At 43.1% G+C, this 17,750-nt stretch overlaps 1 protein-coding gene across 2 annotated transcripts in view; it reads right to left on the minus strand.

Moving 5' to 3' along the window:
- Positions 1-17,750, minus strand: part of cemip (cell migration inducing hyaluronidase 1) — a 344,459-nt gene that overhangs the window by 112,399 nt on the left and 214,310 nt on the right. For both annotated transcript variants that reach the window (XM_061963866.2, XM_061963867.2), the window contains one exon: positions 15,341-15,462. In XM_061963866.2, the coding sequence (XP_061819850.2) occupies positions 15,341-15,462 (122 nt within the window). The remainder of the gene's footprint in view (positions 1-15,340; positions 15,463-17,750) is intronic.

Below are 17,750 nucleotides of genomic sequence, written 5' to 3' on the forward strand. Positions count from 1 at the left end.
TTTCCCTTTTTGTTATTCAAACTTGCCTCTCGTCTCTGCATCCCGGGGTCACCCCCTTGACCAGTTCGTAACAAAATAACCGGCCACTTCATGGACCTCGCAGAGATCGACCCGGTCAGAAGAACTCTAGACCAACAGGAAGAACAATTTGGCGTGCTTAGGGCTGGCGTCAAAGCCATGGCGGAACGCCAAGATGCTCGCATAAATATCTTGGAGACAAAGCTGGGAAGCGTACTCACCGCTCTGCAGTCGATGACTTCCCCCACCGCCAACGCAGCAGTCCAGCTGAGCCATCCTCGACCCGCAGATATTCCGTTGCCTGACGACACCCCTCCTGCTACGTGTCCACCACTCTCCAAACCCGAGCTTTCTCCGGCGAGTCAGGTGACGTGCGGTCTTTCCTCACCCAGTGTGAGATTTTTTTTGAACTATTGCCAACTTCTTTTTACACTGAAAGAGCTCGTGTGGCTTTTGTCATGTCCCATATGAGTGGCCGGGCTTCCGCCTGGGCCACCGCGGAATGGGGGCATCAATCTCCCGTGTGTGCCTCGTATGCCGCTTTTGCCAAAACCATGGAGAACATTTTCCAGCGCGAAAGACCAGGACGTGAGGCAGCACGGTCATTACTTCGTCTACAGCAAGGTCAGCGCAGCGTCACGGACTTCGCCATCGAATTCCGAAGGCTCGCTGCTGAGAGCGGATGGCCCACTTCCGCATTGGTGGACGTCTTCTCCCTCGGTCTGGCTGAGCGAGTCCGGAAACACACGATCCCGCTCAAGACTCCCGACAACCTCGACGAGCTTGTCGCTCTGGCGGGGAGGGTTGAAAATCGCCTCGTTGACTGGGAGAGAGAGAGGTTCCGACGTCAGGGACTCTGCACTTCGTCGCGCAGTGGGAGTGGCCATGGAGCGCGTCAAACATTCGCACCGATACCCAGTGTCGATGCCCTGCCGATACCACAGGAAGAGGAACCCATGCTGCTCGGAGGTAATCGTCTATCTCCAGCTGAGAGGGATCGTCGCCTCCGCCTCCAGCTGTGTTTATATTGTGGAGAAGTGGAGCATCGCCTCTCCCACTGTCCTCATCGTCCTGTTCGCCGCCGCACTCAAGTGCCGCCACCTCTACGCACTCAAGTGCCGCCACCTCTACGCACTCAAGCGCCGCCACCTCTACGTACTCAAGTGCCGCCACCTCTACGCACTCAAGCGCCGCCACCTCTACGCACTCAAGCGCCGCCACCTCTACGCACTCAAGCGCCGCCACCTCTATGCACTCAAGCGCCGCCACCTCTACGCACTCAAGCGCCGCCACCTCTACGCACTCAAGCGCCGCCACCTCTACGCACTCAGGCGTCGCCACCTCGCCCTGTTCCAGCTTCACATCCTCCAGCGATCAACCCTGCCCCTCTACTGTCCGCTACAGGTCAGACACTGTCCAGACTTCAACTATCGTGTACGTTAGCCTGGGATAAGGACCAGAAATTGGACATTAGGGCACTTGTTGATTCTGGTTCCGACGATAATTTCATCGATGAGTCTGTAATTAAGCGTTATTCCATACCCGTTACTAAGTTACATAAACCTAGAGTTGTCCGATCCCTCGACGGAGGCCACCTGGCGAGCGTTATACATCAGACCCTTCCGTTATCTCTTCAATTATCTGGGAACCATTTTGAATCAATAATTTTTCTAGTCATACCCTCTCGTTCTGCTCCGGTTGTGCTTGGGCTTACCTGGCTAGCTAAACACAATCCCCATATTGACTGGGCCAAAGCTACAATAATTAATTGGGGAATTTTTTGTCATTTACATTGTCTGCGGTCTGCATGCCCTCGCACAAGGTCCTCGCGCGTCGTCAATCAGGAAGTCATTGATTTGTCGGTTGTGCCCACTGCTTATCACGACCTTAAAGAAGTTTTTAGCAAAGATCGAGCTTTGTCGTTACCTCCACACCGTCCCTACGATTGTGGTATTGATCTCCTCCCTGGTGCTACACTCCCTTCTTCGCGACTATACAACATTTCTCGACACGAAAGACATGCTCTAGAGGACTATATCACCACTTCACTTGCATCTGGTCTTATCCGCCCATCCAACTCTTCACTAGCAGCCGGGTTCTTTTTTGTGGAAAAGAAGGACAAGACACTTCGCCCCTGCATCGATTACCGTGCCCTCAATAATATTACTGTTAAGAATAAATATCCGCTTCCGCTTCTCGACTCAGCTTTCAACCCACTACACACTGCTAGACATTTCACCAAATTGGACCTCCGCAATGCTTACCATTTAGTTAGAATTAAGCAAGGAGATGAATGGAAAACTGCTTTCAACACACCGCTAGGGCATTTTGAATACCTGGTCATGCCTTTCGGCCTCACCAATGCTCCTGCCGTTTTTCAGGGCCTCATAAATGACGTCCTGCGCGACATGCTCGACCGTTTCGTGGTAGTTTATTTAGACGATACCCTAATTTTCTCACCTACCCCTGAACTACACGTCCAGCATGTTCGCTTAGTGCTCCAACGCCTTCTTGAAAATCGTCTGTATGTCAAAGCTGAGAAATGTGTTTTTCATTCTGAGTCGGTTCCTTTTTTGGGTTTTATTGTTGAGAGGGGTCAACTCCGAGCAGATCCGGCGAAGATCCAGGCAGTGGTTGATTGGCCGACACCCACTTCTAGAAAGCTCCTTCAAAGGTTTCTAGGTTTCGCTAATTTTTATCGTCGTTTTATTCGTAATTTTAGTCGAGTAGCGGAACCATTAATAAAACTTACTTCCATTAAGCTTCCCTTTTTGTGGACCTCAGAGACTCAATCTGCTTTTGAGAAACTCAAGTCTTTGTTCACCTCTGCACCTGTTCTTATCCATCCTAACATATCCTCTCAATTTGTTGTCGAGGTTGACGCATCTGACTCCGGCGTGGGGGCTGTGCTCTCCCAGCGCTCCACCACCGACCAGAGGCTGCACCCCTGTGCCTTCTTCACACGCCGCCTGACTCCTGCTGAACGTAATTATGACATTGGCAATAGAGAACTACTCGCCGTGGTGTTGGCACTACAAGAATGGAGGCACTGGCTGGAGGGCTCGGAGACCCTGTTTTTGGTGTTCACAGACCACAAGAATCTGGCCTATATCCGTACTGCTCAACGGCTCAATCCTAGACAAGCGAGGTGGGCGTTGTTCCTAGCCAGATTTAATTTTACCATGACCTTCCGCCCCGGTTCCCAGAATGGTAAACCAGATGCTCTGTCGAGGATGTACTCCTGCCCCGAGGAAGAAGTCAAGACCGAGACAATCATCCCTCCATCACGAGTACTGGGAGCGTTGCAGTGGGACATTGAAGGCCGCGTTAAGGAGGGACTCAAGAACGTTCCCTCTCCTAAGAACTGCCCTCAAGGGCGTTTGTTTGTGATCCCAGAGCTACGTCCTGAAGTACTAAACTGGGCCCACAGCTCCAAGGTCGCCTGCCACCCGGGCATAACCCGTACTTTTGTCCTCCTATCCCAGCGCTTCTGGTGGCCAACCTTCAGGGCTGACAAAAAGGACTTTGTATCGGCCTGTGCCTCTTGTGCCCGTAATAAAGCATCATACCGGGCACCAGCCGGTCTTCTGCGCCCGCTTCCCATTCCCTCCCGCCCGTGGTCCCATGTGGCATTGGACTTCGTCACAGGACTTCCACCATCCAAGGGCAACACAGTGATATTGACTTTGGTTGACCGCTTTTCTAAGATGGCCCATTTCGTCGCTCTGGCCAAGTTACCCTCTGCACTCGAGACTGCTGAACTGCTCGTACGCCATGTCTTCCGGCTGCATGGTATCCCAGTGGATGTAGTTTCGGATAGAGGTCCACAATTCTCGTCTGCTGTTTGGAAGGCGTTCTGCAAGGTATTAGGAGCATCACCCAGCCTTTCTTCAGGATACCACCCACAGACTAACGGTCAGACTGAACGCACCAATCAAGACCTAGAGGCCGCAATCCGCTGCGTCTGCCACCAGCAGCCGGCCTCCTGGGCGTTCAGTCTACCGTGGATAGAGTACGCACATAATACACTCATCAGCTCGGCTACAGGTATGTCACCTTTTCACTCTGCCTACGGTTACCAACCCCCCGTTTTTAATTCTCTGGAAAAGGAGGTCGCCGTCCCATCTGTGGCTGCCCACCTGCACCGCGCACATCAAGCCTGGCGCAATACCCGGTCTGCATTGCTACGCACCTCAGAGCGCAACCAGCGCCTTGCTAACCGCCACCGCAGTACAGCACCAGACTACAAGCCCGGTCAGAAGGTGTGGTTGTCGTCTCGTGATCTTCCTCTCCAAGTGGACTCTAAGAAGCTTCAGCCAAGATTTATTGGGCCTTTTTCCATTGAGCGTATCATCAATCCCTCCGCTGTTCAATTACGCCTTCCTGACTCCCTAAGGATACATCCTTCGTTCCACGTCTCACTCATCAAGCCCGTTTCCACCAGTCCCTTGAGTCCTCCAGAGGTGCCTCCTCCACCTCCCAGGCTTATTGATGGCCATCCTGCGTTCTCTGTCAAGGCCATTCTTGATGTGAGGAGAAGGGGCAGGGGTTTCCAGTATCTGGTGGACTGGGAGGGCTACGGCCCCAAGGACCGATCCTGGGTCTTGCGTTCCCTTATCCCAGACCCTACACTTTTAAGTACATTTTATGTTCGTTTTCCAGAGAAACCAGGTAAGCCGCCAGGTGGCGTCCTTTAAGGTTTTTATTTCCCTGCCTTCTCTTTTATTGTGATGTTTCCTAGGCTCATTAGTCTCCAGCGAGGGGCGGACACTAAGGCACACCTGCAACCCATTTCTTCAGAGGAGTATTTAAGCTCGTCACCCACAGCTGGGCCTTGCCGGTTATTTTATCCTGCACCTTCCACGTGCATGTGCCTGCTTCGCCTCGTCAGTCCTGGTATGTTGTTTTTCCTTAGTCCTGTAATTCCTAACGTGTTGTGTTTGTTTCCTAGCCTCCTTGAGGCAACAAGGACTTTACCCTGTGTCTTAGTGTGCCCTGGCTTCTCCCCCTGCCGACCACTGAGGAACCTGTTTTCATTTAAGTATTCATGGTGTGCACTTCTGCCCCCATCGCTTTTTGTTACACTTTTTGGACTCATTAAATGTTTTCCCTTTTTGTTATTCAAACTTGCCTCTCGTCTCTGCATCCCGGGGTCACCCCCTTGACCAGTTCGTAACACATGTGTGCTTAAAGACTGTATCCCTGCAGTTTGTATTGATCTAAATTGATATATAATGTAGGAACCAGAAATATTAATAACAGAAAGACACAAACCCTTTTGTGCGAATGAGTGTGAATGAGTGTAAATGGGGGAGGGAGGTTTTTTGGGTTGGTGCACTTACATTGTAAGTGTATCTTGTGTTTATGTTGATTTAATTAAAAAAAAAAAAAAAAAAAAAAAAATATATATATATATATATATATATATATATATATATATATATATATATATATATATATATATAATATATATATTTTTTTTTTATTTTTTATTTTATTTTTTTTTATTTCTTGTGCGGCCCAGTACCAATCGATCCACGGACCGGTACCGGGCCGCGGCCCGGTGGTTGGGGACCACTGATATAGAACATACTATACGTTTACCAAACAATCTGTCACTCCTAATCGCTAAATCCGATGAAATCTTCTTCCTTGGTGTCGCTTCTAAACAACTCTGCCAACTCCAAATGTAGACAATGCGCTGCTTTCCTCTTCTATCGGTACGTCGCTTCTCAGTTTTTACAAGTTACCGCCAATGTTGAAATGATAAATTTTCATAGGTACGGAAGTAGCAGGTAGCATCTTTTTTTTCACAATGAACTTCTGCCATGACCCGCCCCCGCCAAATTTTTATTGGTAGACGTGTGTGTGTGACGATTGCTGATATACGTCTAGTCTCTTACGTGAATGAGATAAATAATATTATTTGATATTTTACGGTAATGTGTTAATAATTTCACACATAAGTCGCTCCAAAGTATAAATCGTACCCCCGGCCAAACTATGAAAAAAACTGCGACTTATAATCCGAAAAATACGGTATATTGTTTTGTATTATTATATTCTATAAATGTATTTTTATTTTATTCATATTGTCAATAGTCAATTATAAAAATACTCGGGATGACACGGCCAAAGTGGTCTGTGTGGAGAGAGGACGACATGATGACTACAGAGCACTGGTGGATGATTTTGTAAAGTGGTGCAGGATAATCATCAGCAGCTGAATGTGGAAAAAAGTAAGGAGATGGTCGTCAACCTTACAAAGTCACGCCCCGGCCAATGTCTATCGCTGCAGAGATGTAGCAGTTAACATCATATAAATACCTGGGTGTTAACTAGGACTGCAAGCTTGAGTGGTCTACAAACACTGCGGTACTTTACAAAAAGGGCCTCAGCCGACTGTATTTCCTCAGAAGACTGAGATCATTTAATGTCTGCCACAAAACGCTCAACATTTTCTACCAGTCAGTTGTGGTCAGCGCCATCTTCTTTGCTGCGGTGTGATGGGGAACTGGAGTGAAAGTAGAGGACAAAAACAAGCTGGGACAGATCATCAAAAAGCTTGAATTAGTTGTGGGCATCAAGCTGGCTACACTAGAAGATGCTATTAGAGGCAAAACTTTGAGCAAGATCAGGGCAATTATGAGAAATGCCTCTCACCCCCTCTACAGCACTCTGGACTGCCTGAAGAGTGAGCGCTACAGCAATCCTTTCTGCTTTAAGCTATCAGACTATAATTCACATGTAGCTTTCAGAAAAATCATACACTGATCTTATTTCTTTTAACTACTTTCTTAGAAGTCTCCCAAGAGCTTCTTCAAAAATTTATATAAATGGAAAAAATGGGGGAACAAAATATATTTTTTGTTTTAATATGGTTTCTGTAGGAGGACTAACATGATACAAACCTTCCTAATTGTTAGAAATCCCACTGTTTACATTAAACATACTTCAATGATGTGAGTATTTGGCGAGCACTGTTTTGTCCTACTCATTTCAGCGGCCCTTGAACTCACCATAGTTTGTTTACAATTATGTACAACTTTCTCCGACGCTGCCTGCTTTGTCTCATTTTGTCCACCAAAGTTTTATGCTGTGCGTGAATGCACAAAGGTGAGCTTTGTTGATATTATTGACTTTTTGGAGTGCTAATCAGGCAAATTTTGGTCACTGCATGACTACAAGCTAATCGATGCTAACATGCTATTTCGGCCAGCTGTATGTACATAGTATATCCTTATGCCTCCTTTGTAGGCATATTTGAGCTCATTTGTGTATTTAATTTATATTTTAATGTCTCATGACATCTTATCTGTATGTAATATTGGCTATATTTCTGATAGTTGTTTATGTGCCGGTACCGACCACAGCAAACGTTACCCAGCTTGCAAAGATTGTAATAAATCCACTAGAAGACTGACCTGATATTTCCTTTAACTTGGACATACACATCTATAACTTTGGCCATTCTTAGCCAGTAATTTCCAGGAGTTATCTCACCCTCTGAGAATCCTCCATTTTACTCATGTTTTCCAATGTTGTAACAATGTGTAGAATAAATATTACATTTTAACATTTCTGTCAATGAACATTTGCGTCAGCCTGCGACACATAGTCATTTTGACAGTACTGTAGGCTAATTTATTATAGACATTTCATTGATTTCTTTCATAATAAGACTATTATAGGCTTTTAATTTTTTGCGGCTCCAGATAGATTTTTTTTGGTATTTTTGGTCCAATACGGCTCGTTCAAAATTTTGGGTTGCCGACCCATGGTATAGATGATAGAATGTCAACATAGGTGATATGAATGTCAATATACATAGATGATAGAACATCAATATAGATGATATAACGTCAACATACAGTAGGTAATATAATATCAATATAAAGAATAGAACATCAATATAGGTAATATTAGGTCAATTTAGATCAGGGGTGTCCAAATCTTTTGACTGGGGTGCCACATTGGGCGGAAATAAATGTATCCAGAGGCCAAAAGCCAAATGTATGCAAATTAACCATATACGTACACACATTAATGTACACATTTGTGTGTGCGTGTGTGTGTGTGTGTGTGTGTGTGTGTGTGTGTGTGTGTGTGTGTGTGTGTGTGCATATTATAATAATATAATGGATATATAATTATTAATTACTATAATTGAATATCAAAAGTAGGAGAAAGCTCAACTCCTACCTTGTTTACTTCCGTGACGACCTCTTTAAAGCAGCTAAAAGTCAAACATGAAAAAGTGTGGAGAGAGTGTTTTGCTTTTTTTTCCCTCCCACCTCCAAAGACATGCACCAGGGGATAGGTTGATTGGCAACACTAAATTGGCCCTAGTGTGTGAATGTGAGTGTGAATGTTGTCTATCTGTGTTGGCCCTGCGATGAGGTGGCGACTTGTCCAGGGTGTACCCCGCCTTCCGCCCGATTGTAGCTGAGATAGGCTCCAGCGCCCCCCGCGACCCGGAAGGGAATAAGCAGTAGAAAATGGATGGACGGATGGATGGATTTAAATGGGTGTCATCTAGAATTTTTTATGGTTGTTAGGATTGGGTCGTATAAGCATTTGGCCCGGGGGCCGTGATTTGGACACCCATTATGTTATGGAACATCAGTATAGATGATAGAACGTAAACATAGGTGATATGTATGTCAATATAGATGATAGACCATCAATATACAGTAGATTATATAATGTCAACATAAAGTAGGTGTTATAACGTCAATCTAGATAACATCAATGTAGGGAATATAATGTAAAGCTGAGCGATATATCCGATCTCAATTAATATGATGATTTTTTACTATTGTTTTTAACCTGACACTTTTAAAGCGTCTGCACTAACAACTAAAGACACTAGAGATTAGGTTAACATTTTAGTAAATAAATACTCAGTGTATACTGAGTAAATACATTCAATTAAAAGTATATCAATAAAGGCCAGAAGTTTACATCCTTTCAAATAAAATAAATCACACATTTAGTGTGCATTCGTTTTTATTTCAACACAGGTGACCAACCTATAGTATTAGAAGCTGCCAAGTTATTATTAACTGATCAATGAAAATGTTCAAGACAGGGCATTGCAACAGCCAACTGCCTAGCATTAGCAGTAGTAGCACTGTCTTCACATAGCACTTGGATAGCAATTATAGTTATTAAGTTTGAAAAATATAACCTGACACGTGAAAGTCAACTGTTCGGCTCTGTATTTTTGAGTTTGTTTTGTAGTTTTTTCACACAAATGTGTTTGAGGTGAGCACTTTGCGGTCTGAGTGAAGTGTATTGGAGGCAGCTGGCCCAAGAAGGGTGTAATAGGGTGCAGTAATTGTGGGCTGCAATTACTGCACACAAAAACTATGAAGGTAAGTAGAGGGCGACAAACCACATGGACTGTGAGAGTTTGAGAACCCTGGGATAAAACATCAATATAGATTATAGCGCTTTAATATAAATAGAACATCAATAGAGATGATACACTAATAATGTTCTTTTGCTGGAGTGATTTAGACCATTTAAGTATGTATATGCAGTTTGAAAACTGGCCTTTCGACCCAACTTGAAACAGTGTCTGCGCTGCCATATCATCATGCTGCCTCTCCTACTCTGCACATGAATATGTCGAGCCAGCGCTCATGATGCATTATGTACAAAACTCAAAAACCAGTGAAGTTGTCATGTTGTGTAAATCGTAAATAAAAACAGAATACAATGTTTTGCAAATCCTTTTCAAACTATATTCAATTTAATAGACTGCAAAGACAAGATAGTTAACGTTCAAACTGGTACATTTTGTTATTCTTTGGAAATATTAGCTCATTTGGAATTTGATGCCTGCAGCATGTTTCAAAAAAGCTGGCACGAGTGTCAAAAAAGACTGAAAAAGTTGAGGAAACCTCATCAAACACTTATTTGGAACATCCCACAGGTGAACGGGCTAATTGGGAACAGGTGGGTGCCATGATTGGGTATAAAAGCAGCTTCCATGAAATGCTCAGTTATTCACAAACAAGGATGAGGCGAGGGTCACCACTTTGTGAACAAATGCACGAGCAAATTGTCCAACAGTTTAAGAACAACATTTCTCAACAAGCTATTGCAAAGAATTTAGGGATTTCAACATCTACGGTCCATAATATCATCAAAAGGTTCAGAAAATCTGGAGAAATCACTGCACATAAGTGGCAAGGCCGAAAACCCACATTGAATGCCCATGACCTTGGATCCCTCAGGTGGTACTGCATCAAAAACCGACATCAGTGTGTAAAGGATATCACCACATGGGCTCAGGAACACCTAAGAAAACCACTGTCAGTAACTACAGTTTGTTCCTACATCTGTAAGTGCAAGTTAAAACTCTACTATGCAAAGCGAAAGCTATTTATCAACAACACCCAGAAACGCTGCCGGCTTGACTGGACGCGAGCTCATCTAAGATGGACTGATGCAAAGTGTAAAAGTGTTCTGTGGTCTGACAAAAGAGGAAAATAACTATCCGGACTGTTATAGGCGCCAAGTTCAAAAGCCAGCATCTGTGATGGTATGGGGGTGTATTAGTGTCCAAGGCATGGGTAACTTACACATCTGTGAAAGCACCATTAATGCTGAAAAGTTCATACATGTTTTCGAGCAACATATGTTGCCACACAAGCAACGTCTTTTTAATGGACGCCCCTGCTTATTTCAGCAAGACAATGCCTAGCCACATTCTGCACGTGTTACAACAGTGTGGCTTCGTAGTAAAAGAGTGCGGGTACTAGACTGGCCTGCCTGTAGTCCAGACCTGTCTCCCATATTGAAAATGTGTGGCGCATTATGAAGCGTAAAATACGACAACGGAGATCCCGGACTGTTGAACAACTTAAGCTGTACATCAAGCAGGAATGGGAAATAATTCCACCTGAAAAGCTTAAAAAATTGGTCTCCTCAGTTTCCAAATGTTTACTGAGTGTTGTTAAAAGGAAAGGCCATGAAACACAGTGGTAAAAATTCCCCTGTGCCAACTTTTTTGCAATGTGTTGCTGCCATTAAATTCTAAGTTAATAATTATTTGCAAAAAACATTAAGTTTCTCAGTTCGAACATTAAATATCTTGTCTTTGCAGTCTATTAAATTGAATATAAGTTGAAAAGGCTTTGCAAATCATTGTATTCTGTTTTTATTTACAAATTACACTGGTTTTGTAAAATGAGGCAAGCATTGACGTGCAATGCCTTATGGAAGTTTGCATGATCTATATGCAATGCAGCCATAAAAAGAGGATGAGCTGCTGGCTATAGCTGCAGTTTTGCCAAAGGGGTTGGATGCAAAGTAGTACGACTTGCTGCTTACCTTTGATGGAAGGCAAACAGCTGCGGACTTCTAGAGTAATTGTGTCATACACCAGCAGCACAGAGATGGCAGGCCGGCGTAGTGTTGACAACCATCAATGTCTGCATTAGTTTAATGTGCTAGAACCAACAGTAATTATTACACGAGGAGATGATTCACTATATTAGGTTCACAAGATGAGATTTTAGCATAAATTTGAGGCAGAAGCGCTGCGTATGGCATGGACAATTCCAAGGACCCCTGATTGGAAGGTGTCGAGTGTGTGTGTGTGTGTGTGTGTGTGTGTGTGTGTGTGTGTGTGTGTGTGTGTGTGTGTGTGTGTGTGTGTGTGTGTGTGTGTGTGTGTGAATTACTGACAGAACCCCTGCTTTTCTCTAACGACTTTTCCTGGACAGTCAACACCACATCAATCATCAAGAAGGCTCAGCAGCGGCTACACTTCCTGAGAGTCCTCGGGAAGTACAACCTGAAGCCTGACCTGCTGCTGACCTTCTACCGCTCGTCCATCAAGAGCCTGCTGACCTACTGTATTACAGTATGGTACAACAGCTGCACTGCAGCAGACAGGGAGAGGCTGCAAAGAGTGGTCAAGACGGCTCAGAAGAGCATCGGCCGCCCTCTCCCCTCTCTGATGGACATCTACACTTCCCGCTGCCTCAACAAAGCCAGTGCCATCATCAAGGACAGGCACCCACCCTGGCTCTGACCTGTTCCACCTGCTGCCCTCTGGGAAGCGCTACAGGTGCATTAAAACCAAGACAAACAGGCTAAAGAACAGCTTCTTCCCCAGGGCCATAACCACCCTAAACGGACTGCCCCATTGTCCCTCATAACTGCCTTCTCTTCGGTGCAATAACCCATTCCACCAACCACCCTGTTTTTTTCATGTAGATATTCATGTATATATTCATTTCACCCACTGTATAGAGTGTACATTTGTACAGAGTGTATAGTCACATTTGTGCAGAGTGTATAGGGTGTACATTGTACAGAGAGTATAGAGTGTACACTGTTCTCTTCCACACCTTTCTTTGCACTTCTATATTTTTTGTATTTTTATATATTTATATATTTACACATTGTTTTCTTGAATGCACACATCGCACTGTATGGAATGGCCTCAATCTCGTTACCTTGCGTAATGACGATAAAGCTGATTCTGATTCTTTTAAGAAAACTACCATGACTAGCTATACACCTGGACAAGGATGTTTTAATTTAGCTGTATCGCAAAACAATGCAGGTGCCCTCTAATGTCTTTTCTAAATTTGCATGTATTATCTACATACAAGCTTTTATTTGTTGAACTTGTTTCCAAAAACAGTATATACAAGGCCGCAAGGTAACCTAGGGTTAGCATGTAGGCTTCACAGTCAAGAGATCTGGACTCGACTCTCCTTTTGGTCATCTCTATGTGTAGTTTGCATGTTCTCCCTGTGCGTGTCTGCCTGCGTTAAACACTACAACATGGCTGGTGGGAAGAAAACGCATTTGAAGTAGAGGCATGTAAACAAGACCGCCCACAAAAAGGCGGATCCTGAAAATGAGAAAATGGCTTGAAGATGGTCTGTAAAACATATCAATGCAAATTTTTGACAAAAGAACTACCATTACATGTTATGTAGACCAAAAGGAAGTGTTTACATGTAGAAAAAATATCATAATATGACCCCTTTGAGTCTTAATCAAGTCAACTGTGTTTGCAGTGAAAGGTGCAATGAAGTTGCTGTCATTATCTTGTAAAGACCACATTAATAATTTTTACGCTCAGCTGGAAATCATTTTTATGTATGCCATTCATGTGCAGAGCACAGACCTTTTACATTATACATCATATAAAATATATCATATCAATTAATACACTCAAACAGAATCCTAGGTGGGTGTGCATTTAAGCAAGGTGTGCTTTAAAGAGGAACTGCACTTTTTTTTGTAATGTTGCCTATCGTTCACAATCCAAGCACACATATGTTTTTTTTTGCATTTTATTTGTAATAATTGGTTTGTTAGGTGGCTACCAATGCTGCTAATATGAGCAATCTATTCTGCGTCAAATCCCTCTAAAATGCATCCAAAAACCGCCAACAGTACCTCAGTTACATCCTGTAACTGTAACCAAGCTGGAGCGACATTGTTACTGTAAGCGCAAACATTGAGGTGCTGTTTTTCTAGCGTAGTAAAACATAGCTTTGCTACAGCATTAGCCGTAAGCTAGCTTCTTTGTCAGCAGCTGAATGGCTTTTGAGATTGTAATGCACAACACAATGCGACAGGACACTGTCCGAAAAACATGAACAATCATATTACAGTAGCTGCAAAGTATTAGCCGTCATTTCATGTTTTGTTTGTACACAGCTAGCTCGACAGTGTATGTAGTTGTAATAACAAGCATGATGTGCTGCATGTATCATGATCAATATTGTAGTGACTTAGTCGTTCAATGTTCGCTTAGTCAAGCTGGCCAGGTTCGTTTCCAGTTGATTTGGGGTAGGTGGAAAAAGGTTTTTACCACTACAGGGTTTGTTAGCACAAACGGTTGGTCTTTTGTTGCCTTGCAGTTTATTTAAGCACTGTCCTCCTCGCCAAATACAAAAACCCTTTCCATTTATAATAAAAAATTGTGCCACTCAGTGCAGCAGAAGCACTCCATTTCTGTTGGCATAGCTTGGCTCCAAGCTCCACATTTACAACACCAAGGCATGCCCGTCCTGACTCCCTCGGCTTTCGTCTGCTCCTACGCTTCACCCTCTCTCCAAACTCGCTAAGCTTCAATCACCAGGAGTTCATAATCAGTATATCCAGGTTAAAAAAGATAAGTTTGGGAATCCCTATTTGTCAAACAATGGCCATCTTCGTCGTCTATACCCAAATGTGCCATGATTAGCAAACACACGTTTGTTGTCGTAAATAGGAACACATACGTTGTTGGCGGAAGTAGGAAGTGCACTGCAATGGGCACTGAAATAAATGCGCCCAGGAAATAAGTTCCGGTAATGCTTGAAATGACCAAAATACGGTACATTTTGTACGTATTACAAATTGCTGTGAACTTGTCTGTTTTTACGTAATAATACTGTACACGTTTATATAAAACGTTGATGGAGGGTTTTAAAGTTGTTTTACAAGGCTTTAAAAGTAGCATGAGGGAGTGCCATTAGCCGCATCGCGCAAGCGTTTTTTTATCTTAAGAATCTTAAAAAAAAGACGTGTTCTTCTTTAATAATGATTGTAAAATTTTAATTACCCAAAAAAGTGCAGTTCCCCTTTAATGCAAAGCAAACACGGCACGGTGGAGTGACATCAGACAGCAACACGACACCTGTCAGCGGATGCTATCTTAATTCAAAGCAACTTTATGGTTTATCATGTTACTTCAATGTTTAATTGTTTTAAGTGCATTCATATTGGGCTGTGGGTGACTGGATCACTAGGAGGACGGTTGATGAAGAAAATGTGGCTTCACTTCAAAATGACACTAATTCTTTTTAGCGTGTGTGACTTTGAGGGACTTTTGTGGAGAAAATATTGCTGTGTTATATACTTTTGTGTGGTGTTGCTTCCTTATTTGTATTTTTTCCCAGCTGATTAATAGATCCTACCAGTGTCTTTTTTCATGCATAGCAGTGGCGCCTGAAGTAAACGTGACAGCGTGTCATAATTATGACGGTAAATTGGATTAAAAAAAATCCCAAATAGCCATATCATTAATTCAGAATCTTAACGGTCCTCCTGGGTCCACCCAATTAGAAACCGGTACCAAGAAATACTGGTACTCGGTATACATCCCTACTCAAGACAAAACAGTTTTTACCCGTGGGCCATTAGGATATTGAATCTGTCCCAATGGCTTACACTGTTTTTCACTATTGCACTGCTGTTCGTAGTGGTATTTATGTGATTCTTTTTAACAAGTCTATTCTAACGTGAAACAAGTTCTTATCACACTCCCAGTGCATACTGTAAACTCTGTAAGCTTTACCTGAATGTCCAGTGGATTGTTACACAATCGATCCGGATTGGCTTCACGCAGATCCGTTAGCTTCTCCCAGTCACCAGAACCCCTCTCATCATCCCTGTCAAACCATTCTGTCCACTCAGCCTCTGCGTGGGACACACACACACACACACACATGCACATTCGTGGTGAATGTTAGACTAAGTCCTGGAGTCCATTGATGTGGTCTGAATTAATTGCAGACATATAGTTCCAGGACATTTTCCACTTTTCCATGGTTTTCTGAATGTTTAAATATGTGATACCTTCCTTACTTTGGTGCACGTACTCACATTTACAGTATATGCAGGGAGAAATCAGTTTCATAAACACATATGATGAACGATGAGCAGTGTCTAACTGAAATCAGATATGAACGTGTTGATAAAAGCAGACAGTAACACAATTGAGGCAGACAATTGACAGGAGGATGAAATGCAGCCAACTGCGTGTGTGTGTGTGTGTGTGCGTGTGTGTGTGTGTGTGTGTGTGTGTGTGTGAGTGTGTGTGTGTGTGTGTGTGAGTGTGTGTGTGTGTGTGTGTGTGTGTGTGTGTGTGTGTGTGAGTGTAGTTAAAATGTACAGTGGTACCACCATACCTTGGTTTTCACTCTGTTCCTCAAGATTCAACTAAAACCGAATCATGCGTGGACCGAAAAATGTTTCCCATAAGAAATCATGTAAATCCAAACCCTCAGCAATCAGTTCTTTAAGAGTGTGGATTTTTGTTTAATTTATCGCCCATCTGCTTTTTTTCTGGCATATTTTGATGTAGTCTTTGGCAATACCTTTTGCAAGTGCTACAGTTTTGAAGATATGCTTGTCAATACCTGCGTTTTCGAAAATAATAAAGTATTAACGCTGGAGCAGCCGGGTTATGCAAAAAGTCCGAGCTCCTTTCAACCTCTTCACATTAGTTGCTATTAGGTTGAGTTTCTATTAGGAAAAAAAAACCCTCACAGGGTCGACCATACTCTTGAGATCGAGCCTTTAGATTGGAGCTGGGCGATATATCGATATACTCGATATATCGCGGGTTTGTCTCTGTGCGATATAGAAAATGACTATATCGTGATATTCGAGTATACGTTCTCACGCAGTTGCTTTTAGCTGCGGCCATTACACTGCATGCATTTCCCACTCTTTCTTGTCTCTCCTTATCACAGAGAAATAAACTCAAACTCAACTCAATCAAGCGCACATTTTTATACACGTCACGTGTGCAACGTCACACGCTCCCGCGGAGCAGAGAGGTAGCGACATGGTAACTTTAGCTGTGATGCTAACAGTGCGGTGCAAGGTGGTAATACGAGAGAGAGTAGGTGTGAATCTGGTAACAAATGGAGGAAGAATTAATTCCCAAGAAAAACAGCACGGGGTCCATCGTCTGGCGGTGGTTTAGCTTCAAGCGGGAATATGTCGAACATTTATGCGGCAAAAGCATTGCTACAAAAAGTAGCAGCACTGCTAATGTAGCATCATTTGAAAAATCACCCGCTAGAGAATGAAGAGTGCTTGAAACTCCGCATGTCAACATCCCCGTTCGGTGCCACACCAACAAAATGCCCAAGCAACTATTTCCAGATCAACACTGTATAAAAAAAAATAGTCACAAACAGAAGGAGATAACGTCAGCAGGAAGCTACCACATAGCGAAGGACATATACTATTTGATTTCCTATTATGCAGCTCATTTTTATTTGACAGTTATTGAAATATCTTGTGTGACATCATGCACAGAAGTGCACTTTATTTGTTTTAAACTATTGTAGTGGCGTTCTGTACAAAAATTACACTTTAATTTAGTGTTGTTTTGATATGTCATCTTGGTGACATCATGCACAAAAGTGCACTCATAGCTTGTTTTAAAATGTCTCTGACAATCTTGCACTTTCTGTTTTGGAAATAACATGAATGTTTGTGCCACTGCTTGATAACTGTTTAATAAATACAGTTTTGGTAAATTGACTTAGTTATGATTTCCCTTTCTGCATGAAAGTTTAAAATGAGCATATATTAATGAAGTATGAAGAAGAATGTTTTAATGTAGACACATAGAATCATCATACTGCTGTGATTATATGCATCAAGTGTCCATTCAAGGCTAAGGCAAAATAACGAGATATATATCGTGTATCGTGACATGGCCTAAAAATATTGAGATATTAATAAAAGGGCCATATCGCCCAGCCCTACTTTAGATAGAATCAACCATGTCACGGGCAAAATTTAGGACAAAGAGGGAGTTACTCCTGAAGTTGATCTTCGCATTGGAAAGATGGAGAAACTCTGTCAGACTACAACATTCAGAAGGAGTCGATTCTTCACTTGGGGCTGAGGTGGTGTCAAGAACAAGAAGAACAACTTTTACGCCACCCCCAAAAAGAACAAACACA

This window comes from Nerophis lumbriciformis, linkage group LG06 (assembly GCF_033978685.3).
Source record: "Nerophis lumbriciformis linkage group LG06, RoL_Nlum_v2.1, whole genome shotgun sequence".
Lineage (NCBI taxonomy): Eukaryota > Metazoa > Chordata > Actinopteri > Syngnathiformes > Syngnathidae > Nerophis > Nerophis lumbriciformis.